The 26,404-nt window shown below is 40.2% G+C and overlaps 1 protein-coding gene across 6 annotated transcripts in view; it reads right to left on the bottom strand.

Moving 5' to 3' along the window:
• BTRC (beta-transducin repeat containing E3 ubiquitin protein ligase) overlaps window positions 1-26,404 on the bottom strand; it is a 122,273-nt gene that overhangs the window by 70,780 nt on the left and 25,089 nt on the right. For 2 of the 6 annotated variants that reach the window (XM_071748456.1, XM_071748457.1), the window contains 2 exons: window positions 23,341-23,448; window positions 2,628-2,705 (listed from right to left, as the gene is read on the bottom strand). The exons of 1 other annotated variant lie outside the window; for it this stretch is intronic. In XM_071748456.1, coding sequence (XP_071604557.1) covers window positions 2,628-2,705; window positions 23,341-23,448 — 186 coding nt within the window. The remainder of the gene's footprint in view (window positions 1-2,627; window positions 2,706-23,340; window positions 23,449-26,404) is intronic. 3 more of the 6 variants (XM_071748459.1, XM_071748460.1, XM_071748458.1) reach the window with 2 other exon arrangements.

Genomic DNA, 26,404 nt, shown 5'->3' with positions numbered 1-26,404 from the left:
ACACCAGCACAGCAGACAAGTCAAGAAAAGGTAATGCATCTTTCCTTAAACTTGTCAACAGCTGGACGTGTCAAGGCATCATACTTTTCCTGAAGTGGTCTGATGCATCTCATTAACTTAATTAATTAAAAATAGTAAAAAGTACAAAATACATAGACATTTTCACTGGAAAGACCATTTAAGCAAGCAGACTTCTCCACATACACACATTCAATCCTTCTGTGAATGTAGGTCTAGGTTCCCCTACAATGAAATCTTAACAGCAGTGTCTTAAGGGAGGAACAGAAAACATGAAATTGTACTCTCAGTATTTTCCCAGTTAGCATCTTTCTACTAAGGTGAAATACAGAATTCAGCACTCTTTGTGTATTACTGCTTCAACAACATCTGCAGGTCAGATCTCTTTGTAAAATCAGAGTATGGACAGGTACAAGACAGTGCAGCCAGTTTGCACACCTTTGTGGAAGAGAGGCAGATCTTTCCAATACACGTGCCTCTGCTCATTGAGAAGGACAGAAAAAACGCACATGGCTGCAGATGTGTCTGTTTCTTGCACCTAGAACTGGAAAACTGCTTTTTGTCCATCACCAATGGAGAAGCAATCTGAGCTTCTAAAATGCACTGACATCTTCTTTATTTATGTCTACATAAAGAGCCAGAAATCCTTCTACCACAGGCTACAGTTTATGGTCAACCACCCCTGATGACCTAGACAAAAAGGCATTTGCTTTAAGGCTCCAGCTTGAACTTGTCCACAAACACTGTTCTCAACACAAAAGGCTCCAGGTACCAATCAGAAGACCCAAGAACTTTGTCCCATCTTTGTAAAGACTGGACACAAAGATGAAGGCTAATACAACATCTCAACAATGTCCTGAAACACAGCTAACTGTCATAAAGTCCATGAGAATTACTGCCAATATGACATATTTGGATAGCACAAGTGGGTTTTTCAGGTGTATTTTTGGTATCTAGGCATTTTGGTTACAATGACCTGTGGGAAAGACAGCTTTCCCTCGACACTAAGAATACTTCAGCTGATTGAAATATAAGGCAAAGGAAATTCAGCTCAAGAAACCATGCCTTCTTGATCTGTAGAATACTGGTCCTAAGTATTTGTCTTCTCTCTAACCAATAATCACAAGGAAGGACTCAGTGAAATGAGAAGGCATAAACGACAGGTAACTTGTGTTTCTTGTGACTTAACATCTTTTACTATGAACTTTTTCTTGGAGAAGAGATATATGCCTTTTCTTGTTGAACCTGAAGGCTTGCCATCAGTAAGATGAAAAAAACCTTTCCTGGTGTGCTAGGCACCTTGTTGGCTATCCTGGGGACACAGATTAGGAACCTGGTAGCTTTGCCCTCTATCTCTTGTTTGCTGCTGAATACCAAAAATGTTTTAAGTTTGATGTAACATACTTAATCAATTCTACAAGGTAATATTCTCAGCAGTATCTGGGACCTCACTCATTATCACAGCATATTGCCCTTGTCTAAAACTTACATGGACTATTAGATGGACCTGTCGTAACCATAGGCAGTCCTTCACATGACACCTATTCCTACAAAATCAACCATTTCTAACACAACACATTATTTAAAGAAACAAACAAACAACAACAGCAAACAAACAATAAAAACACCACAATAAAAAAAACCATTCCATCACCCCTCAAAAAAACAACGTTCAGCACAAACATTTTGTATCAGAAAGATATTCCTTTCTTTACCATGGCTTTGACCCACAATTCCTCTTGGAAACAGCAGCAGTGGAACAGTGTATTGCCACCCTATCCTTCTTTCTGACACTGCTGTTTCTGCAGCAATGTGTGGCCTGGCTATTCACTTAAGTCACCTTCATCAATGGTTTTACTCTAATACACCAGGCAGCAGACACATGGACATGGTTTTGCTTCTGCTGCCTGAAGGTTGCAGTAGGAAGAAAAGAGCAAGGTGCTATGTAAAGCAGGATCAGAGATCATTAAATCCAACTTAAATCTCCCAGAAATCACACACAAGGCCCCCTCATTGGCCATGGGGATTTAAAAAGTGATTCCTTTGAATTTATAAGAAGTTTGCTTTATTATATATAAAAGGCAAAAAGATCATGTTTTATCAGGCCACTCTTTCCTCTATCTATCCATTAGTAATTTATATGAGTGTTGAAGGAACAAAAGCAAGTAGTTTTTCAAGTATTAACCTCTGCATCACCTCCAAGAAAATTAATCTTCAAGGGTAATGAAAAACTTAACTGTTCTAGAACATCTTATGGTTCTCGAATGTGTGATCTGAAGCAGGGTAAAATATACTACAAATGACAAGGAAGGATTACAGAAAAAAAGCTGAAGAGATCTTGATGAGCACCAAATGGAGAAAAGTAACACTAGAGAGCCACAGATGACTGCACTATGCAGAAGTCTAGACTTCCTTAGGAAGAGTCATCAGACTCTCCAGAAAGCTAAAGCTATGTGTCTGATTTTTCTGGGTACAATGTGATTCTTTCACACTTCTAAGGAGAAAAGAGGATTTAGATGAACACAAGTCAGTCTGCAGCTTCCAGTACAATTTAAGGATTCAAATAGATAGAAAGTTTTATTGCATTTTTAAAGAGACTGATCACATACCTGTCTAAGTGAATTCTTCTCGGGAATGATCTTCCTAGGGGGCTCATCATTATTACAGTCTTCTCTCTCAGAGGAATTCTGTGAAAGAAAGTAAGCTTTAATTCAGTTCTTATCCCTAATATTACTCTGCGAGGAGAAACGAAACAGAATATTTGTACTACACAAGCTGTAGTATTTCATGCATACACATACCAGAGGCTAACTTGTCCTTTTAAGCCAAATAGTTTGTTATGTCAGAGAAAAAATTTTTCCTCCTCAACACAATGCACCACTGTGCAGGTATCTGTTGAAGAAGCCTGTGCTTTGGGAATTTATTCTGAAACTACTGATAACAGCCACTTCAAAAAACTGGAATGGTGGTGGGAACACCCCAGAATAACTGTTTAAAACAGTGGAACCTATTGAAAACAAAACGGTTGTTAATGGTGCAGCTGTCCTCTGTGCTCTTATGCTTTTAATCTACTTAACAATTATTAATTTTTCTGAGGCTGCCTGGCTCCCAAAAACTCATGAAGGAATTACGATAGAGCTAAATTCTGGCAAAAGAGGTTGTCAGGAGATCCTTAAGAAGAATTATTGTTAGGTTGTATATGGTATCATGGCTATGTTTTTCACTCCTGTCCCTGACTCTACATGCAAATACAATTTCCAGAAGGACTTATGCTCCACAACTTAAGCTGCCACCTCCAAAAAAAGAGCATCAGTGAACCAAGAGAAGGTGCACAAGAAGACATAGCAGGCCTTTTCCAGCACACGTAAGAAAGACCACCAGAAGATTTTTGTCCTGTTAGCCTCATTATTAAAATCAATTATCACTCACTTCAAAGTGAAGACGTGCGATAGTTTATCTCAGGACACACAGGGACAGGGTCCGTAGCAAACATTTGGTTAAAAACTGCTGGGTTTGTGGGGAGAATCCTGTCCTCATTGCCAAAGTCAGCTACTCTGTAACGCTGAGTTCCTTTGCATGGGTTCAGCCAAGGCAAGTAATTGACCAAGTAATGACAGCCAACTCTGGGGGATTCCCACACACACATCTAAAATCAGTCTGACCACCACAGTATTCATAGCCTTGGGCTGCATTCCTGCACATTCAGCAGTAAGCAACCAAACAGATTTTAAAGAGGTACAGAAAAACTGCTTTGAGAGAACTCTGCCAGAAAAAGGGTGGTTTTCCAGAGAGTTGCAGACAAGCTCCAGAGTGAGTATTTTAATGCAGAAGTTTGCATACTGCACCTCGTCCCCCACATAACCTGTCCTTCACCGAGCACGGCTCTGCCGGGTTCCTTGCAGAGCCAGCTTCCAGACCTACACCTCAGGAGATAGAAGTGGCATCTGCTGGCGTGGGAGGGGCTGGGCCCTGCGAATGGGCAGCGTGGCAGAGAAGGTCCAGCAGAAAGCGAGCAGGCTGCGGGGAGCCGTCAGAAGAGCGGTGCGCTGGCGTGCCCACTGCAGTGCTGCGTGACCGGGCGCTGGCTCGGCAGCTCAGGTTTGGGGGAAGAAAAAGCACTGCCAGGAGGCAAGGCAGGGGTGGAAGCTGCTGAGAAATGGCAGATACAGAGGGGGAAACACAACAACAAATGCCCCACTTGGGATGGAATAAATTGGTTGGGAGGATGCTGTGTAAATCAAGGCTTGCAAACCAACTAGTGACTTTGTTTTTTTTTTTTTACAAAAAAAGACTTTGTTTTTTTTTTTACATAGAACTTGCAAGACACCATGACACCTGGAATGCCATGACCACAATTTTATAACGGGAATGAAATCCTAAACAGGCCTGATAAATGTGTAAGAGGTCAGCTTTTAAAAGTTTTCATACAAGTCCTCAGTCACAACCAAGTTATTACATTACAACCAGCTTTGAAAGGGTTGTGATCATAAAAACATACAAGCTAGAATCACGTGTCTCCTGTAAGAAAGGTCAAGCACTAAACCTGCTCTTTTTTGCTCATGAGATACAGTTCACTAAGTGGTTGACTCAAATAAGGAGCTAATTTTTAGTCCTCTGGAGAAAGAGATGAAATGCAAGACATACAAGAATCTAAGGTGAGTTACTATAAATTTCCAGGAAATACCTTTGGTTGGGTGAATACAGGGTAGGTGGGAGGAGGATGGGTGGGTGGGTGAGGGGGTTATTTACTATTTCTGGATGCTTTTTCAGCATCCACCCCATTCCTCATAGTAAGTGCCAAAATACTTTCCCCTTCCAAAGAATCTTCATACAAGAGTGCAGTCTTACATTCTTCTCACTTTTCAAAGCCATTAAAGATCTTCCCTCAAAAACCAGGAAAAAGCAGGAAACTCAGTGCTGCTGGTGAAGTGTCAGCCCTTATTTTGAAATTCCCAGTTACTGAAAAGCATCAAGTTATCTACTTTTTCTTTAAGCTTAGCGTCTGATTTTAAGAGCAAACAGAGGACCACTTTGCATTCATTATCTTTATAGGTGGCAAGGCTAAGAGGCTGGCTGAACAAAGACCAGACAAAGACTGCCAAGTGCATATGGTGGTTCACAGCTTGGCGTCTCACCATTCTACAGCACCAACACAGCAGCCCCGATAGCAGACTATTAAAGAGGAGCGCTGCTCATGCACTTTTGTCGACAAGTAAGTTACGCTTGGTGAAGACAGAATGACTGGAAAGCATTATACTTAAGAAAAAGCACAGATGTTTGTAACTCCCGCTCATTTCTCAGGAATAGGAAACCCATCAATCCAGGTGCAGGTACAAGACCCTGCATATTTCAGGACTAACTGTAGCTGCATGGAAGTGAATTTCGCTTGATAGGGCAACACTTAGCCATGGCAAGAGCATAATGTAATCGACTGAAACGGTACATCTATATATTTCTTCTTGCTGAACAAGGTGGGAGGAGGGATAAACATGTGCGAGGTCAGAATAAGGTTTGCTTCATGGGGACTTGGGTGATGCTCTCGGCCACAAGAGAGGCAGACAAAGGGAGGATCTACTCTGAGCACCCTCTTGTGGTTACTGAAATGCACATCCTGGGCACAGAACTGGAAAGAAGCATTTGGTATCCAGACGGTAAGTTGGGTGTACTCACTAGGAATGTTAAAGATCTGCAGCAACTGTAGTCGTTACGTAGTAGAGGAATAATGGAATTTGTTAGGGTGAAGGATGTGAAGAAAACCAGTGCATACAGAAAGCTAAAAAGTCCCTTCCATCAGTGAAAATTTTTAAAACCTGCAGGCAAGCCTTCCTTCAGACTACTGTCAAGCAGGCCAAAAGTGTTTGGCGCTTACATGCAGGGGTTTCTTCTTTTGAACAAGTACAAGCAAGACACAAAGTGCTGAAATCTCCAAAGCACAAACTGATCAATCTTGGTGGGAAAAATACTGCACACACCCCCTGCCCCCCTCCCTTTTTCAACAAAGAGGTAAAATAATTTTTTTGCCCAAGGTCACAGAATGACAGTGGAAGCATTGGAAGAGAGGCTGGGAAACCCAAGCTCACATTTCTTGTAAACTTCACAATTTCCCTCTATCAGGAAGGTTCCTGTAAAGGGCTCTGCCCTCCATAGCTCATTTTCCCTAAAATGGCTACAGTCTGTAATGAGATCCTTTTAAATCTGATTTGCATTTAAAACTTCTGCCTGTAATTAACAGCACATAACTCCATGGCAGGTTGCCTTAAAGACCACTATGAAATTATTACTATTTAACTCTCCCCATGAAGCCTCCTCCACCACTAAACACAACATGCTACGATGCATACGGAATCCCTAGACTGAAGCATTTGACAGGAGATGACATGCAGTATTTTGCGTACACAGCCCAGCAAAGCACTGCTGGGAATGAGATCTAATACACAGAGAAATGCACTCCCAGGGACTACCAATTGGGCAGAGCTACCTTTAGTACCGCCTCACTTGTCGTGGTGGAAAGCAAACCCCTGCCAACTGGGGGAGGTTTTCTTTGGTGCTGTTCTGCCCTGCACTAATTATAAAAGAGTACAGGTGCAGCCTTTTCCCAAGTGTGGGGAGGTGGGGGTGGGGGAGAAGCTTGTGTCTATGTGAAGAGCACAACTATTTTTTATGCTTTCAAATTCTTAATCCTGTTTGGAGCTGTCAGTGGGGGTTAATGGAAGCCTTGGATAGGAGAATTCCAATCTGGTTGGCAGATGGATAGGTTGGTTATAGCTGCATAACTATGTCTTGCCTGCAGGCACAATTCAGAACACTGTTAAAGCAATATAAAGTCTCTGTCAAGCTGAACCATTTGGATCAGTAGCAAGGAGAAATAATAATAAAAAAAGGAGTTCATTTCTGGGCCTTGCGTGTTTATGCTAGTATGCAGAAACTGATTAATTGTCATCGTGTGCTGGTCTGCTATACCTCAGATTTCTACTTCTGGAGTAGATTTTGCATGCTAATATAATCATTTTCCCTCTTGAGACATTAGCAAATAATCAAATGAAAAACAGGATCATAATTTACTGAGATTCGGGCAATTCTCTATGCAAATTTGACTTGTTATTGCTGCTGCCTCGTTAATCTGAATGCCTTTGACAAACTCCTTTGATTTATGAACTCATGACAACTCCAATGTGTATATATTTTGCTAGATTGACATTATCATTAAGAGTGGGTGGACTGAGCTCACATGAATGGCTGATTTTATTCGCTGGTGTCTGCTGCTCAACAGCTGAGCATCTCCTTCTCACAAAGCCCCTGAGCGCCAGGCTCTTCCCATCTACCCATCCATTCATCATCTCGATGTTAATTGGCCCAGGCTTTAAGCAAATTTTCAACACGATTTAAAGGCACGATGACACTGATTACTGACCCACTGCCATACGGTGCCTATTGATTAACCTGACAGAGATGATGAGCTTGAGGGAAACTAGGTGTGTGTGGACCGCAGGGAGGGAAAAAAAATATATATTGTTTATGCAGGCAAAACACTTGTCATTATCCCAAAGGCCAGAATTTGTGCTGCACTGGCCCTTAAAACACACTATTGCTTTAAACACCTGCATCCAATACAGAAAATGCTTGCTTGCTGTGGAAAAATGATTACAAATTTGATGTCATGTGCAGTCTGTATTTTAATCGAGTTCCCTGATAAATAGACCCCCTCAAGCCAATCAAGTCTCACTCTAGCCATTGCGTGTGTATACATCAGCTTGAACAGAAGTCAGGCCAGGGTGCATTTTTAGTGGTATCAGCAGAACCAACTCCATAAAGGAAATCTACTTGGGTATTTCAGGTCTCTAAGCAAATAATACAGTGGGAACACAGTGTCCAAACAGTTACAGTAGAGTAAATGCTTCAAGGGCAAACTGGATGCCAGATGTAGCTGTCTCAGTATTTCTGTTACCTCATGAAAATAGATGCTTTAGCACTCACCAGTGAAATAGCACATTTCCCCTTTTCCAGTGCAAACTATTGATACAACCTGACCCTCAAGCTCCTAGGTGCATTGAGTGAATGCAGCATTTTATCACAGCTTGAAAATAACTGTCATCTTCCTTCATGTCTCTTGAAGTGTCCCTATGCTGCACTCGGTCCTCCTCACCAAGGACAGAGGGGTACTGTCACAGGCAAGAGGGAGCCACTGAATAAAGCAGGTACATCAGCATTCTGCCAGCAGACTGGTGTTATACGAAAGCAAAAGGAAGCAGAAGGTCTGTCTAACCCCCGCCCAGCCCCAGGTTAAGTCTGTCAGTCAATGCACACTGTTCTTTCCCAATTCAATCCAGCAGCCTGCCAGCAGTCAGGATGTGTGTCTTGTTTAGGTGGGGAGGAGCCAGGGGGGAAAGGGGATTACCCCAAAATGCTACAAAGTCAGGTGTCTTCTAATTTGCATCAGTTGTTTCCAGGAAACAGGACAAGGAATCATTGGTTAAATGTATGGAGATTTTAGCTGTGATTGTCTGATGCCCATGTCAGCCAGAGTGGACTGAAAAGGGGAGGAGAATGAAGGGAGGAGAGAAAACGAGAGAGACATGTGAAAATAACTGCCAGTCTAGGACTAGAGGCACACATAAGCCTTACGTTCTCTTTCCAATAACCTTTGTAAGTGATAGATGAGTCCAAGCCCATTGCTATCGTTAAGGGACTGTCAGCATCCTGATTTTATAAATGCTATCTGTCAGTTTGTAAATATCTCAGCCATTTCAAACAGTGCTAGGATGAATCCTGGCATAGCCAGTGTCAGCCTGAAAGCAGTATTACATTTTTTAAAAAAATGCGTCTAACATTCATTAAAAACATTTAAGGATAGCTCCCCTCCTTTTTTTCTCCTACTATGAGGCCCAAAATGTTCAAATCCATGCTTATTTGGCTAGTCTCTACAATATATAAAAGCAGTCCTTAGCACTAATAATGTTCTTTAAGAAAAACAAGTATGAAAGCTGCAAGTTTGAAGGCAATTTGCTCTCTGTTGGGTAGATAAAACAAAAATGACAGCTGTAACACACAGGGAGATCCACAGCAATGAAAATGCAGAGATAAGTATCAGACCCCATTCCTCTTTGGCATTTGCTACTCTGAACATTCACCAAGATTAGATCCTTTTAGAGAATACCATAAATTGCAGTGTGTAGGCACAAGGGGGTGACTTCAGCCCAGAATGAAGGCACAGACAAGTTTCCCAGCTCATACAACTTGAAATTTAAATTGTACTTTCACAATTCTAAGCATTAGAATGATGGAAGGAGAGGGCAGAGAAAATGCAGCCTGCCTTGCAGCAACCAATATCAGAAAAAGAAAGGAAATAAGCTAAACTGGCCTTCCAGTTCAGTGCCTGCAGAGTGGTATGTACATATGCATCATGATTATGTATCTATTATCCTGTTAGCTGCAGAGAATCCTGGGGTTTTTTTTTCCTCCAGTATGTTTATAAACTCCCCATGATAGGGACTTCTCCACACCCACCTGGAGCATTTGTGTCAGTGTCTAAAGAAATGAAGTTCCAATTCAGACAAGCAGATCAGGCACATACTATAAGCTAAAATCTTAAATTTGAAGCTCTGACAGCAGTGAAAATGGAAAAGTACAACACTGCTCATCCAACCAGACACATACACGCATGTCCACACAAGTCCCAATCTGGTCTATGCTAGCACTGTAAATTATATCAAAAGTTTCAACAACCTTTTTTGCACTTGAAAATCAGGACAAAAGTTTGTTTTTAACATCTGTAAAATATATCCTTTATATTTTTTCTTATTTTTCATTCTAGTCAGTGATTAGAAAAACGTACCTTTTCAAAGCAATGAGACTTAAATGGAGCCTCCTTATATCAAGGAAAGTTTCTTACCTAGTTATTTAACTTATTAATTATTGGTTGTAAAGAATGAGTCTTTAAGTGGGATGTCTTCACATTACCAGAAGAACAGTAAGTTTAGTTTAGTGTTAAAATACCAAAAGCCAGCACAAAAATCAAAGATCAAAGGAACAGACGCATTTTGAAGAGCATGAGTCTAGTTGTAGTTCAACAGAAATCCAGGTGCTGGGAACAAGCAATTTAGGGAAATTTTAAAAAGCTAGCTTCACTTCATACACATTTCTCAAATAAGAGAGAGAGAGAGAGAGAGAGAAAATACACCTAATGAGAACAGTCTTTCCACATTCCCTGGGAAGCAGCCCTGCTTAACATTTCTGTTCTGTGAATTTAGGAGAGTCAGCAGTGGTAAATTTGTTTTTAATATTCAAGCTTTCAAGCCTTGGAAGCTAGTTGGCCAATGGCCCTTTCTATTCCAATGTTTGTTGGTATCTTATTTACACAAGTATTACATCCGGAGAGCCTTTGAATATAATTTTACGTGGATTAAGGAGAGAACATTTGCTTCTGCTAATCAGGACATCTGGTTATTTTTGTAACTCACAGACATCTGCATTAGGCAGTTCAACTTCCCATTTCTCATAACAAGGTTATAGCTTAAGAAGCCTCAAGGACCTCTAGTTGAATTTTATTATTTGCATTTTTTCACAGCCAGGTCTGTCTCAGAATTTCTTTTCCTAAATAGCACAAATCGATCAGCACCTTCACAGTTATACATATGTTTTTATAGCTTGCACTTTCTGTGCATGATTTTATAGCTTACATCTTGTAATCCAAGTTTTTATAGTAGTTCAAAGCTATCTACAGCTTTTTAGGAACAGAAAGCCCATATTCCCAAAAAACACAGAAGAAAGTGTCCAATTAGCCTTACGATACACATAACATGGGTATATTTCCAAATATCCAAGCAGACCATTTAGGTAAGACTGGTGTCAGGACTTGTTCTGAATCTCGTTAACACTATGCTTTGGTTTGTCTCTCACAAGTTGCTTATCCTGCATATCTGCTCCCCACACTGAATAAAAGAGATTTCTTCCCTTTCTGTTCTTCAGTATGACCCTAAAGATTGGAGAAATCTTTTAAATTCTTCCTCAAATTCTTCTAGCAATTTCAGCTAAAGTTAATTTCTCTGCCAGACTGCAGAGTTGTGCCACAAATACTCCAGGAGGAGGGATTTTGCATGCAACAGAAGCTTTTTGAAGAACAGGATCAATCAGGGCTCAGCTCCCCCTTCTTTGTTGCTTTCATCTTGCTACATTCCTTTCATAAAAGTAATTTTCAACACTCCTCCCAGGGTGATAAAATCGTGAAGTTTGAAATCATACATTCTCAGCTCACAGAATTCTTTCCTCCCCCTCCCAAGAATGATAGCTTTTATCAGTGTTTTTGTATGCTGGAATAAGACAGGGTTTTGGATTTTTTCCCCCTATACGTAAGGGGGGGGGAGAGCACATAATCAGCTTTTACAGGCTCTGAACATCTGAACAACATCCAAAAAAGATGTCAAAAACATATTTCTAGTACTAACAAGAGTTAGCAAGACAAAACGGATCCAGGGAGTTGGGTTTTTTTAACTTTTTATTTATTAAAATTCTCTAGATACAGATTAACTTTCTTTGTACAATATTTATTACAGCTTCATCTGCATAGGAACTGCAAGTGCTCCAAGAAATGAGTTGTAAAATTGGCTAATTTTGCTGTAGATTTCAAGTCTTTCTGAAGCATTGTTTCCTAACTTCTCACTACCTCCCTCAAAGGACCAATGCTGTCTCACTGGTTTCACTATAAAATCCCTTTCACTTCCATCCCTGGTCATTGCCTACACCAATTTTGATTTTTTTTTTTCCTTTCAAAAACTTTCATTCTCAGCTTTTCTGGTGAGCAGACAAAAAGATTTCCACTTCTCATCACACCCTTTTCTTAGAGCCTGCGACTTTCTTGCTCCCAAACATCTAATTCAACCACACAGCTGCCTTGCTGTACTGTTTTGTTTTCTTATTGCTTTTTCCACCCTAGTTTTCATTGCAGAGAAGGAGGAAAGGATGTACAAAACAAAGGTATGAAGCAGAAATTATCTGTCCAAAGTCAAAAAGACAGCATGGGGGAACAAACCCCATATTCTGTTTCCCACACTGAGTTAACTTCAGGCACAGTTCCTCCCAAAACAGTGAATGAAAGCAGCTCACTTGTTTAATGAAATGGCTTCCCAGTGATCTCACTGCAGTGTTAGGCTGACAGGAATTCACAGCATATTGTCTGCAACACAGTATGTACAGACACCCATATCTTTGTCTTAGACAATGTAAGCCAGGTGACTCTGCAGCCAAAACAACAAGGTTTTCTAATCAGAACAGGTTGAAAGTACCTACAGAGTCACCATGGAGCAGTTAAGGCAACCTTCCAGACAGTCCATACAGCTAGGCCTCCACACTTTTTCCAGCTTCCAAACCTATACTGGTTACAGGAAGCACCATCCACCCCTGGACTACAGGGAAAATTTAGTTAGCTTCTAATACGTAACATGTTTACTTCCATATCTTGCTGTTGAAAAAACCTCACAGTGGTATTAAATAAAGTTCTAAACATGTCCCATCCTTCTATCCCATGAAGAAAAATTCTTTATAGTCTTCTGGTAAAATAATGGAAAATTACAGATTAGGCACCATGCATTGTAATATTTGGCTATCAAGTACTATGGCCTTTTAGCAGCTGCCACCCAAAAAACAAACCTCTTGGTCCTCCTGATTTGGCCAAGACAAATTTGAATGTGGTGACACAACAGCCCCTCCTGTAACATCTCTATTTAAAAGCGCTATATTAGGTTCTGCTATTACAAAGCAAAATGCCATTTTTTAAAAATTACAGTGAGGAGTTACGAAATATTTTTGCAAATCTCACTTTGCTGGGTAAGGAAGAGGAGTTGGACCTGCTATGGAGACCACCAAATGGGGTGGCTAGTCAAGAAATCAAAGAAGGAAAGATAAAGGTATATACAACATCCCACCTTCAGATACCTTGGGGCTAGCAAACATTTTGTTCCTATAGGAAATTATACAGCTCTAGATCACTGCCCATTGAGATCCACTATTCACAGCTTTTTGCTACAACATGAATGGCTTATTAAACCTACAACGTATCTGTTTTAGTTAACTTCTTAGTGGAGAGGGGCAAACAAAATGTACTTAAATGCTGATTTTTTTTTTTTCCCAGGCTGAATGCCTTTCATCCAATAAGACATTCAAAGCAGTGACCCAGCAAATGGATTGAAAAAGCAATCTTCCGTCTCAGTGCCACATTATCATTCCTATTCAGTATTCTTGGTGAGATATCTCAATCAGCTGGATGTGTGTGTAAGTGACAGCGCAGCCCATTGCTGGGTTAATTAAACATTTGACTTTAACACCCTCCCCGTCATTAAGCAAATAAAAACAGATAATTCAAACTGCACTTCATCCACAGGGTACACAACATACATGTCAAAATTAAGAGAGTCCAAGGCCCTCAGGGAGTTCTACTCGGGGAGGTAATCAGTTTAAATCTTATCTGGTTTATCAATTATTCTATTGATTAAAGCAGGATGATTATACAAAACTCCTTCTTGCCACATGGGATACATGTCAGCAGAGCAGGACAACACAGGGAGGCTCAAAAACGATTTAAAGAAAATACAGACAGATGAATAACAGTCTATTAGTACATGCCAGCAACCCAGAGATGGAAAGCCTGATTCTTCTTTTTAAGCAAGTGAATTAAAGTCCTTGCAAATTAGAGTGCCAATGTTGCTACCTCATCTGCTTTAAAATCAGATCCATATGTTGAAAGGGTAACATTTCTTTATTTGAAGGAGATTATTTCTTGCCCAGTATTTGAAACATGTTTTACTGATAGCAGCCTTGGAAAGTAACAAAGACACAAAACACAAAAAAGCCCAGCCTTTTAATAATACACTATACTTAGCTATTAATGACTCTCAAAAAGTGGACAGAAAGGCTTCAGTACTGGAAGTCTGCCACAGACTTATCTGCCACAGCCATAAGTAGAATGCTGTATTTTAAAAATTAAAGTGTGATGGCTCGTCTCAGATACAAAAAGATTGTGCTTAGGAGTTAGAGATTTTTTTTTGCTTGCAGCCCTCCAAAAGGAGATATTAGCAGCTGTGGGAGCTGCCACTGCCACATTCTCCTGGTTTTCATAACCTCTCACACAAAATCCCACCACAGCAGTTCTTACTGCAACTTCTCTCTTGCATTAAGCCACCATACACAAAACAACTCCAGTTACTTCTCAATTTTTGTTTCCAGGTGATGAAAGGTTGAAAAGTGTCTCTTCCAAGGTCTGTTGGCATTCTGAGTCTGTAAGCACAGTCCCACCTCCACTATCTTCCCAGTAATTTTGTTTCAAATTTTATTGTCATATTCTAAACAGGATCCAAAACTGGCCTGTACAAAGCCTTGCCCTACACATGCAAACCAGGGACCTCTTAAAAATAAAACACAGCAGTCTATGTAAAACACAACAATTGCAATTTATTTCTAAAAGTTCCCTCAAAGCAAACAATTAGCAGCAGCAGAAAGGATGGCTTTAAGCCAGGGACATTTTTTTTCCCACATAACATCTCTTGCAATGTTTCATAATATTCAGACTGGTAGTGCAAACTATTCATTAGTCAATTTTTAACAAGGACAGAAGTGATGAAGCTCACACACAAGACAGAGAGCCCCAGTGCCCCACTGGCCCGTGCTGCTGGAGCTGCAGTCACAACAATTTTCAGAAATAAGGACAGCTTAAAAGCTGGCCCGAGCTATGTTCTTGTCCTTCACCTTCAGAAGGGGATTATATGCCACCCCATATTGGCACTGTGTGTGCATCCAACCATACTTCAGCCTCCTCTTTGTAGATCTCTTTTCTTCTTCAGAAGCAAACCAGAAGCCTGCATTAGCATGCTGTATTTTACTCTCACCACTAGAAATACTGAGGGTGCTATTTGTAATTGTATTCTTTTAAGAGGTTTGTTCTCTGCAGCTGTTTTCTGCTTGCAGTGTATTTTCTGTAATCAGCACATCATCATAAATACATTGGCTGTTCCCCCGAGGGAAGCTGTCACTGTTTAATTTACAGAACAACCTGGCCAATGTGAATTCTAACACTACAGCACTATGGCAAGAAGTTACCACACTTGGAAAAACAGGTTTCTATGAATTTTTATATCAAGAGCTGGTCCCAGGACAATTTAGGTTCTAGAAATAGATTGTTTTTAAAAGCACTTTATACACTGGACGGAATGGATTCTTTCCCACTTACAGCTTCTTAAGGCAGCAACACTGGCTCCCACATTATTTTAAAGGTGACAACCCCAGGCCCCCAAAACAACCTTTATCTTCACTTGACCTTTACCAAGAGAAGGCATGGTATGAAAGTATCTTATGGTACACAACATTTTTTAAACTTTTTTTCTTTTAATTTTTAAAGAAAAAACAACCCAAAACATTGTTATGTTAGTTGTCTTTGTTTCAACAAGGGAACATACTCTGTTGCAAGGTCAAATGTTATTACCTACATCAAAGGGTTGCTGCACAGTTTATTACTCTGAAGATGCAATAGAAGAGGAAGGCTTATTCCTGAAAGAGTAAAACCGTATGCAGCTTTATTGGCTGGATGAAGAGTTGCTTCCTTTGTTTGCTGGATATATGGTTGTACCTTGACAGAATAAATCACAAGGATTTTTGTAGAAGGTAGGCAAAAGGTGAATGGTTGATCAAACTATATACAGACACAATTTAGAAAAACCCATTATTGGGTACCAAATCACACTGGCAATCTTTTAGTAACTAAATATGAACCCCAAATAAACATTTGGGCATTACCAAATGTTTATGGCATTACCAATATACAGCTTCTTGGATATTTCAGTAGCAGTGCCTACTGGAAGCAATCTACCTGTCAAACTGCAAAGGGAGCAAAAAAGTCTAACCACCTCATTTTGGTTTTTTATACTTATCTCTGTAAATATATATTAAAAATAAAAACACTAAAGAGAAACAACTACAAATGTAAATAACCTGACCCATCCATATGATGGATAGATTTGTTTGGGAATTCTTCTCCAAAAGCAACACAAAACTATTTCATATTTTTTTAAAAATCAGCATTTAATTTTTAGGGGAAGCAGGTTACTAAACAAATTTCAATGAAACTGAAAATTCCCATGTTCTGTGTACAGCAGCACTTTTCTAATTCTCTGTGATCATTAGAAGCCCTGTTTAACACCACCAGACACAGGACAAGTATATAAGCACAATAAAATTTAAAAACCCAAAAAAAAGCAAACAAAAAAACCCATGCACATTTCCGAGAATTGTTTATGCATTTTGACAAGCATAGTTTAATTTTACTTAGTCTGCAGAGCATTTGAGAAAATTATTTTTGTCTATTTGAAAAGTAAAACTAAGGATCAACCATTGAAGCAAAATAAATACCACTGATTAGGTTTATGAGAATGACCTACCAGATGTACAGAAAGCTACATGGAAGTGTCTGAAATTTTATGCAAAACTGAGTTGTCTGGTTACCTACAGAAAAATTACTATAGAAAAAAAATATCTGACTATATTTTAGTACTGTCTAAGTAGCAGCCAACAGAAAGCAGAAGAAATAAAAAGAAGCCCACCCAACAATGTGGCACGGTCATTATCTCTTCAGGCTATGAATTTTAAGGTTAGCAAGTGCATTTCTACACCGTGTGTTTGGGTCTGTCTCTCTGAAATTGGCTTGAGATCACATAAACATCTGATTCCAAAGAAAAAATTTTCATGTTGTTCTTCCTATACATGCATGCTTTTAAAGTTATTCAGAAGTACCTCTGTTACATTTCCCTAGAGCCACTGAATTCTAAGCTTGGCTTAAATGCTGGGTAATAAAGTATTTCACGACTTCTCTAGATTTAATTTCCATATTTTAATTTTTACATTAAAATTATTATCTAATGTGGTATTAGCTCTTTGCCAGTTCTGCAGAAACAGGTAAACTTGATCTTGTGCAACTGGCTCCCTTTGAAGCATGGCTTGTGGAGCCATCAGATTCAAACTGATAACCAAGCCGGATGATTTACAGCAGGCTACGCTGGTGCTAAGCACACAGGAACATTTGTAATTGCTGTGAGGGGACCGCAATGGGGTACACTTAATGCCTTCTTCATATAAAGCAAGAAAGACCTAAGATCAGACAGCAGTTAGGATTTTTGGAAGGGCATGGAAAAGTCACTAAGATGTTGTTTATTAAAAAAATAAGAAAGAAAAAAAAAATTAAACAGCATGAAGAAGCAGTTTTGTTAGAGATGGGGAAAGGCCCGCTGCCCAGGGGAGCGGCGGGAGGAGGCGGGCAGCCCCCCCGGCCCTGCAGTACCCGCCGGGGCCATCAGAGCGCAGCACAGTCCGCGGGATGTCCGGACCCCCCCGCACCCACCCCCAAACCCCGCAACCCACCCTCCCTACCCCCCCCTCCCTCCCGGACACTCGCGCGCTGGCGGGGGCGCGCACACGCGCTGCCTGATTCTAATTCAATTAGTGCAGTCTGCAACTCCAGAAAAAGAGTAATTCAATTAGTGCATTGTGCAGCTCTACAATACCTCCAAGCAGATGTTCACAGTCCTGGGGAACTGGAGCTCGCTTTAAAAATACCTGTACGCCTTCAGTGCGGCGCCGCATATGCCATTTGTCACTACGGTTTTATACACCTTTCTGACTTCTAACGAGGGAGGAAAGAAAAACTCGGATGAGTTCCGTTTCGTTTTTTAAAGCACGGCAAACTAATGCCAGTGAGCTGAAGACCTTGAGCACGTTGCATAGTAACACGACCATTAACGCAGAGGCTGGGGGAACGGAGGCTTTTTAGCTACTATGCAGTTTAAATCAATCATCATGCTGGGCATACTGGGGTGGCATTTCTCAGTGACAGATACTGTCACACTTCTTGATACTCAGACTGCAGAATGAATAAAAGCATACACAACTTCCGACAATCAATACATGTAGAGAATAAATGCTCATTTCTAATTACTAAACTGTGGCATACTACCAAAAAAACCCATTTTCATTGATCTTCAGACAAGCCTTTCTTTGCCATCTGAAAGGAGGGAAAAGTCTCTTGGTTTTGCTGCTACCAGAGAACTGAGATCTTGCAGCACAACCCAGGGGTTGTCAGAAGTCAGTGGGCTTCCCAGCATCCCTGCGTAACAGCACAGGTTATGCCACCAGACCGATAAGACTATTAGATTTAAAAGGGCAATAAACCCTAAATATATTTGTTTACCAAAGCAGTTCTTGAGCCACTGGACATTTACTTTATTAAAAAAAAATTAAAAAAAAATCCCCAGCTAGGATAACCCTCTTGAACTGAAGCTCCCAAAAGTGTGAACCACAGATGGGGGCAAAAATTATGCTATTAATTTGGCTTCACTTCTCCTCTCCTCGTATCCCTTCTCATGCCTTTATACTTGCTCCTGCCAGGTGGTAAGATGTGGAGGAACAGGAGAAACTGTTGCCAAACACCTCCAACAAGAAACTTTACTTAAAAAACCAGGTGTGACATTGTGGCAGTTCAATATTTCATAGCCAATACAAGGAATGTGCAACAACACTGCAACTTTAAATCTTTGCCTCCAGTGTCAGTCTCTCTCCTCTCATTGTAATGCCAAAGGGAACAGCAATCAGAGTGGAGATGTTCAACGTGATAGAGGTCAGGACACCAGTGGATCAACGTACCAGAAACACGACCTTGTTTATTTTTTTCTCCAGTATTATTGTTTACAGGGTGCTTTGCTCATGTACCTTGTGGTTCTTAGCTAAAAGATGAAATTACAGCCCAGGATGAAGCGCTCAGGCACACATCCAATTTGTGTTTCCATCTCAGAAAACAAAAAGCTTCTGAGGCCCTCAGGCTGCCATTCAAACTTGGAGAGGCTGACATTTTTAACAGCATGAACCAGAGACTGGCAGAGGGAATGATCTAATGCATTTCTGACTTGTCAATCAAAGATCTCACCTCTGCTGTCTTGTAAACAGTTGGGGGCCACCTAACTACATTCATAACCAGGGCAGAGCTTGCCGCCAGCTGGGGGGTGCTGGAGCCACATGCTCTGGCTATTAGTCACCAAAATTATGATTCCCTTTTTGAGGTGCACAGTAAACAGCCCACGGGCAGATTTCACACAAAGGCATGGAGTCTACCACCTCACCCCACCTCTCTCCCAGTTAGAGACAGGACTTTACACACCAGCAAACACTGGCTCCAAAGCCCAGCGACTTCTTTCAGATGAGCTTCTCACAAACGCATTCTGAGCATGCACAGCTTACCCACCCCAAGACTTCAGCTGTAGCCTCCTGTAAGACCATAAATAATGTACTACTATTGCTCACACTGAGGTTTTATTGCTGAGAAATACAGTGTAAACTTCCAAGGCAAAAATGCATGAACAGGCTGAACAGGCTGAAGGAAATTTACCAAGATGAGTGTTTCTATTTGCCTACAATGTTTCTTTTTTAACAAATATTCCACTTCCTATCACAAAAAAACCCACCAACCCCCCACCCCCAAAAGAAACCAAAAAACAAACAAACAAACAGAAAAAAATCTAAACAAGTATAAAAATAATTTGAGAAATCAGTTCATCTCTTCCTCATGGGTGCAACAGGCATTCATGACTACAGATCATTTACATCTATCACCTTTCTCCAAAAGTGATCTCCGTCCAAAGAAAGGAGCGTTGTACATGCTGCCCAACCTCAAGTGCACTCAAGTTCACTTCAATTTTCCTAGCACAGTACATCCATGCTTTCTTCAGCCAGGACAGAGCTTTCCATCAAAATCAAGGCAGACAGACCTCGCTTCTCCAAAACCAAGCAGAAGGAGGTTCCCTTCACATGAGAAACCCCTATGTGCAGTTCTTCATGATCAAGACCTTCATTTCAACTAAAGCAAAATGTGAATTTCTAGCATTCCAGAGAGACAGTTCTATATTCAACAAGATGCTGTGACCTCCACCACAAAAGCTAATCTTCCTCTTAGACTACTAGAGCCAGTTACAGAAATAGTGTTTCAGATCTGGCAAAATAAAGCTGGAAAGCCAACTCATTGCTTTTTCACTGATTCCTAGACTCCAGACAAAGGAGTAAAAATATGACTCTCATCCCAAAATGTTCACATTCTAAAGTGTAGCTGATGTTTGTGATGGGTGTCAATTAGGTAAAAAGGAAGAGATGGACTCTTCTCTGTGATTATCCAGATGCATAAATTTTGGCAACACTTTAAAATTGCACCTTAACTCTTCTAATTTCTTACAGAAGTAAATTCAAGGAAATGCTATGGTCTTCTGCAAACATAGAAAGATTAATACAATAATTTCCTTGGCATATTCAATGGGTATGATTGTAAAATAGAATTTTCAAGAACTGCAACTACTAAAAGCAACACAGACTGAAATTTGTGAGCATGCATGGAAAATATTTAAAAGGGAAAGTAATTATCTTAAAATGAAAAATGTCATGAAAACAGACGCCTGTTGGCACATCCTGAAACTTCCAAAGCATGGATTTCTACAAAAAAATATATTCAGCATATTTTTTTCTTTATTAAAAGAATCTACACACAATCTAGTTTTCTGCTGCTTTGCACATTAACAGTACAGTAAAATTTGGCACTCAAGACAATGAAAATTGAATGGCTGGACTTTTTCTCTTGTTAAAATACCCTCTTTGACCCCTTCCCACCAGTGCCTTATACAAGTTCATGTTCCAATTTGCTGTTATCTTCCACCACGATCCCTATGAAATTCAGTAAAGCAAAAGACTATCAGTTGTAAAGCCCTTTGAGATAAAAGAAATTAAGAGAACTGTTTCTAGCTCCTTATTCCCACATTCATTGGTTTAGCCTTAAAACCCTTCCTGCTGTGGGAGGATTGCCAAATAGAGCTGAGGAACCAGAAGATCCTGTTTTCACACAAGTGTCTCCAATAATAAAAACACAAAGAAGAAAAATGAGGTTATCTGACATATTAACAGAATCATCTCTAAATCGACTATCTGCCAATGTTTCCCATGAGAAGTCAGCAGGGCTTTAACTGAGCTATTCAAAAAGAGCCTTTTTCCACATTTCTGTCTGAGCATCTGAAGGTAAGCATGTAAATAACTAGACAAATTCAGCAGTGACTAAGTAGCCTTCCAGATGGCATCTTCTCTTTTGCCACAAGCAAAGAACATTGATATGCTTCTCCAGTTACTTCAAGCTTGCTATGGAAAAAAGAAAATAACTTAATATGAGAAAATTTGCTGGGCTACAATAAAGTCTTTAATGCTTTCCTGAAGATTCTATACCAAAAAAAGCATTCAGGAATGACGAAATACTGCAACATGACAGTTTCAAGCAGGATCCAAGATAGACTTCTGCACTGGAAAATGTCGAAGCCATACCTCATAAAGGGGAGTTTTCTTCATGCCATGCAAGTTAATGGGGATCAAAGCCCATTGAAAAAACGTGGATGACTCAGTGCTGCACAAGCTCTTGCTGGCAGTTTAGTTTCCCTCTCAGTTGGCACTAAATGTGTTCCTCAATGTAGCAGTCAGAGTGCTTTGAAAAAATACCAGTATACCATTTCAGATGGCAAGTGGGGCAGATTTCCCCAGTTCCCACAGTCACTAAATACGCATGGAAATGTCTCAAAATCTGGAGGAATGAAAAAATTCAAAGTTCTACTGATCTCCCAAGAAGGCAGTATAGAGTGAGTGGTTATGCAGCTGACTGATTTGATCCCAAATATGAATGTGTTGCATTAGAAGCAAATTGTTCACATCTACCATTAACAAGAACATCTTGAGCTAAAAGATGCTAATTTCCCTTGCCTTTTGTAATATATGCTTATTCTGAGTAATCAAAAATAATTCAAGTAGAAAGAAAGGAGTCACAATTTGAGTTTATAAATTGCTTTCCATATACTGCTAAGGTTCTTCAAAACCTGAGCGTAAAGAGATCAGAGATTTATTCAACAGCAGAAAGCCCAAAAACAAGGCACATCCGATTTAGTCAAATTATGCAAATCAGGATTAGAAGTATGAATGTAAACTCTTTTGTCTCCAGAGTCCTCTCAGACTAATAAAAAGTCATCTTTCCCCTCCCCCATGGAAAGCTTCACTAAAAGCTTGCTTCAGCAAAGGAGGCCTGGCAGGACACCTTCCAGAGTCCATCAGTGCTACTGCTGGGTCAGCAAAAAGAGTTGCAGCAAAATGATGCAAGACACTTAAGCTTCCCCTGAGACTGAGTGGATTATTTCCACAGAACTGTCCTAGCCCTAGGAGCAAGAAGTCAAATTCAAAATAATCTTTGCATGCTGTCCTTCAGAGGCAGATAATGAACTTTCATGACTGAAAATACTAGAAATCTAGCATATTCATTATGTCTGGCTTTGAAGATACTGGTGAATAAAACTCCCTGCCACGGATTAGATCAGCAGTAGTATAATCCAGCATCATAAACCCTGAAGTTCATGCTACCATGAGGTCCAATAAATATGCTCTCTACAGAGACTCTCCCTAAGGCCTCTCAGTCACTGAGGTTCACACAACATCTCAGAGACAGTATCCAGCATGAACATCTCTGCTACTCAGTCTCTGCTGTTTATATTCACATCATTGTAAAACGCTTGCAATTATCTTGAGAGCCTTGTCCAGGTTTCTAGATACTCACTGAGTAGCTGCCTCACTCTCTACCCACAGAAGAGTGTCTGCATTCTGTAAGATCCACTATTCACCCAAAGCATCCAAACAAACCTGTTTGGCAGAAAGCTGGCTCATGAGAGAGAAAAGTTTGAATCTAACAAATTCAGAGACCAAACAAAAAAAAAGGTTTTCTTTATTTGCCTTTTGATTGACAGTTTACTTGTACAATATTTTTCTGTAGTCAAAATGTCCAGGCTACTGCCAACAAACCTGAAGTGAACAAATGCTTTCACCAATTATCACTATGGCAATGAATCCACCCCCTCAGTCCTTTAAGTGGCACACAGAAAACTTAGATAGGAGGGGAATCTCTGCATGAATAGCCATATTGGAAACTGTGTGACAGATATTGTTTGCCAAATATAATTAAGTGGTATATTTTTTTACACAAATGAAAGCCAATGAAACAATGATGGTACCAAGCCAATTTAGACAAAATAATTATATTGAAATAATGGAAATGCCCCAGTATTGAGCTGCCCTGAATCTACACAAGATGGATTTAAATACCTGAGGTCTGAATGACACAGGAGAGGCATACAGTATGAAGTGGAATAAACTGAGGTAAAGCAAGCAGGTAAAGAAGGAGATGCTCACATACACAGATGGAGAGGAAAGAAGGAGTGGGGAAGAGACAGAAAGTACCTGGAAAGCTGGGAGTGCGCCAGTCCCTGGGTTATACAGGCATCGCAGCGAGGGCATGCTGTCCGCCAGGCTGGAGCAGCCCAGCCACAGAGATCTGGGCATAGAGCACTGCAGAGAAAGGACAACTATGAGATGGGACTGTATGAGACAGGATGGCACAGATTACAGGAACTTTCAAGGCTTAGCCATCAACACAACTGCACCTGACCTCAAAGACTGAGACATCTTTAAGAGAACACAATCTGCCAATGAGTTTTCTCCTTGAGAGAAGCCTTACAGATATTATAGTAGCAAGGAAAAGGCACTATGGATCAAGAAAGTAAATTTTTGATTAATTTTCTACGGCAATGTGTGAGTTTTTCTTGTAACAAAGTTTCTTTCCAATTAATTAGACCTCTTCCCCATGCACAACCACGCTCCAGGCACAACACAAAGCAAGCAATTTTGCAAGGGAAGCAGAAAAGGAAGTGACAACTTGAAGTGTAATACTAGCATGGAAAGCAAAGGTTTGTTCTTTGTAAAGGGGATGAAAGGAAAAACCTGCAATCCAAGGTAAATCAGAACTTGGTGGCACTTTATAAGAGTTTCATGTTTCTGCTTGCCTTGTTATTCATTAAATAAAACACAGTTATTCTAATACATTGATTCTGTTCCTCCAAATACAAATACAAAATACAAAAAAGAAACCAAAGCATCCAATCAAGAAAAATACTAGCTATTTTGATAGTTTAAGCCATTACCCCCTGAAATATAGAGTTGCTTGTTCATTTTACACCACTACTATTAAATTTAGGAATGCATTATCCTAACAATTGATTTTACCAGCCACAGAGTTTTTGATGCCACATAAGCACTGCTGCATTTGAGCAATTACTGGCAAGGCAGGAAAAAAGTCTATTTTAAATTGACAGATAGCTATGGAAACTGTAGGATGTGATGGATTAGATGCTAGAGATTTCAAATCCTCATACTCTCTTTTTTGCAATCCTCTCCCCCAACCCTTTTTTTTTTTTTTTTTTTTTTTGAAGGGGGGATGGGAGGAAATCTGAGTGGAAAGGGCAGCTGGAATGGGTATGAAATGACAGCTGCCTTTTGAACCATCATCTCTTGCTGCTCCTAAGAGGGTTAGAAAACCTTGCACAATCTTGCACTAAATTAGTATGCAGGAGCAACATAACCCATCCTTGAATGAGCAGAAAGGTGATCACCAACATCCATAAACTGGAACTGTGCAGAGAGCCACAGAAAGATTAACCCTGTCTATCACCATGTTCTTTGCTGTACTTTGTTGCCTTCTACACTGCTGTTCCAGAAGCAGTATTAAAAGACTACTGAGGAACACAACCTACACAAATGGGCATATTGAAAGTTTATGATACCTTAAGATTAATTCTTTAACTCTTTCATTTTTAAAAATAACTCTTCACTTTGCAAAGATCCTGAAACTTGAGAACTTGAGTACTTCATAATATTACACATTACATTAAATTGTAGATAATGTCCCTTCTGAAGACAAAAATTACAACCATAGCATTATAACAAGTAGGAAAAATCTGAGCTATACACCCTTATCTGCTACCCTAAACCCCTAAAAAACACTCCAACATACAAAAACTTCCCAAATGCCAGCAATCTTTTGTTTATTATGTAATATGCATCACTCCAGCTATTAAAAGGTGTTTTGACAATCACCCTTAAAATAAGTGTGTGTACATATACACACACACACATATATAATCCTAGAATGGTTTGGGTTGGAAGGGACCTTAAGGATTATCTAGTTCCAACCCCCTTGCCACGGACAGGGACACCTCCCACTAGACCAGGTTACTGAAGGCCCCATCCAACATGGCCTTGAATGCTTCCAGGGCCTCCATAGCATCTCTGGGCAACCTGTGCCAGGGTCTCACCATCCCCCCAGGAAATAATTTCCTCCTAATATCTAATCTAAATCTCCCCTCTTCAAGTTTTAAACCATTGCCCCTTATCCTCTCCCTACACAACCGTGCAAAAAGCCCTACCCCAGCTTTCTTGTAGGTCTCCTTCAGGTATTGCAAAGCCACCGTAAGGTCACCTCAGAGCCTCCTTTCTCCAGGCTGAACAACCCCAACTTCCTCAGACTATCTTCATAGACAAGGTGCTGCAGTCCTCTGATCATTTTTGTGGCTCTCTTTTGGACATGCTCAAGGAGCTCTATGTCCTTCTTTTTTTTGGGGGCTCCAGAACTAGACACAGTGCTCCAGGTGGGGTCTCACAAGAGCAGAGTAGAGGGGCAGAATCACCTCCCATGAGAAGCTGCTATGCCTCTTTTGATGCAGCCCAGGACAGGGTTGGCTTTCTTGGTTACAAGCACACATTGACATCTCATGTTAAGCTTCTGGTCCACCATCACTCCCAAGTCCTTCTCTCATTCATAGATGAAGTAGACATCTCTGGTTAAACATTTCACTGATAAGATTTACTTACTTAAATGAAAGGTGTTTATGACCTTCCAAGAACACAAGGGAGATTAACTACAACATAGTACCTCTGATGATGCCAAGCAAATTCACTAGGAAAGTATCAGCTAATTACTATTATCTATCCTAGGATTCAAAGTTTATGTCAGATTATGGCTCAAGTCAGGGTCACTACAAGCTGCAGGTATGGTACTCCATTGTTCTAGGGCACTTAGAAGGTAATGTCTTCCTCTATAATTGTCACAATAACAAAAAAACTCAAAAAAATTAAGGGTCTATACTGCAGAACTCACTGCACCTACTGAGGATATCGTTACTTACCCACATGTTCTAATGGTGTTTTTCCATTACCAGGAAGTATGTGGTAAAAAATTACCAACACCTTAGATGACCTCTGTATCTACTCCACTATATAACAAAATTTATACTGCTGTTAATTATCTTTAAAAAGAAGTGTGAAGTTGCACACAGTGTGGGAGAAAATGTCATTCCTCTACTTGCCTTTTACCTATTGAAGAAAGCAGAGACTTTAAATTATTGTTGGAGTATGAAAGAGGCTTATTCACAAGCATGAACAAAAGGCCCCAGGTGCTTCAATAGAAACA

Source organism: Heliangelus exortis, chromosome 7, assembly GCF_036169615.1.
Source record: "Heliangelus exortis chromosome 7, bHelExo1.hap1, whole genome shotgun sequence".
Taxonomy (NCBI): domain Eukaryota; kingdom Metazoa; phylum Chordata; class Aves; order Apodiformes; family Trochilidae; genus Heliangelus; species Heliangelus exortis.
The sequence above is the reverse complement of the archived record's forward strand: the minus strand, read 5'-3'. Positions and strand labels throughout refer to the sequence as shown.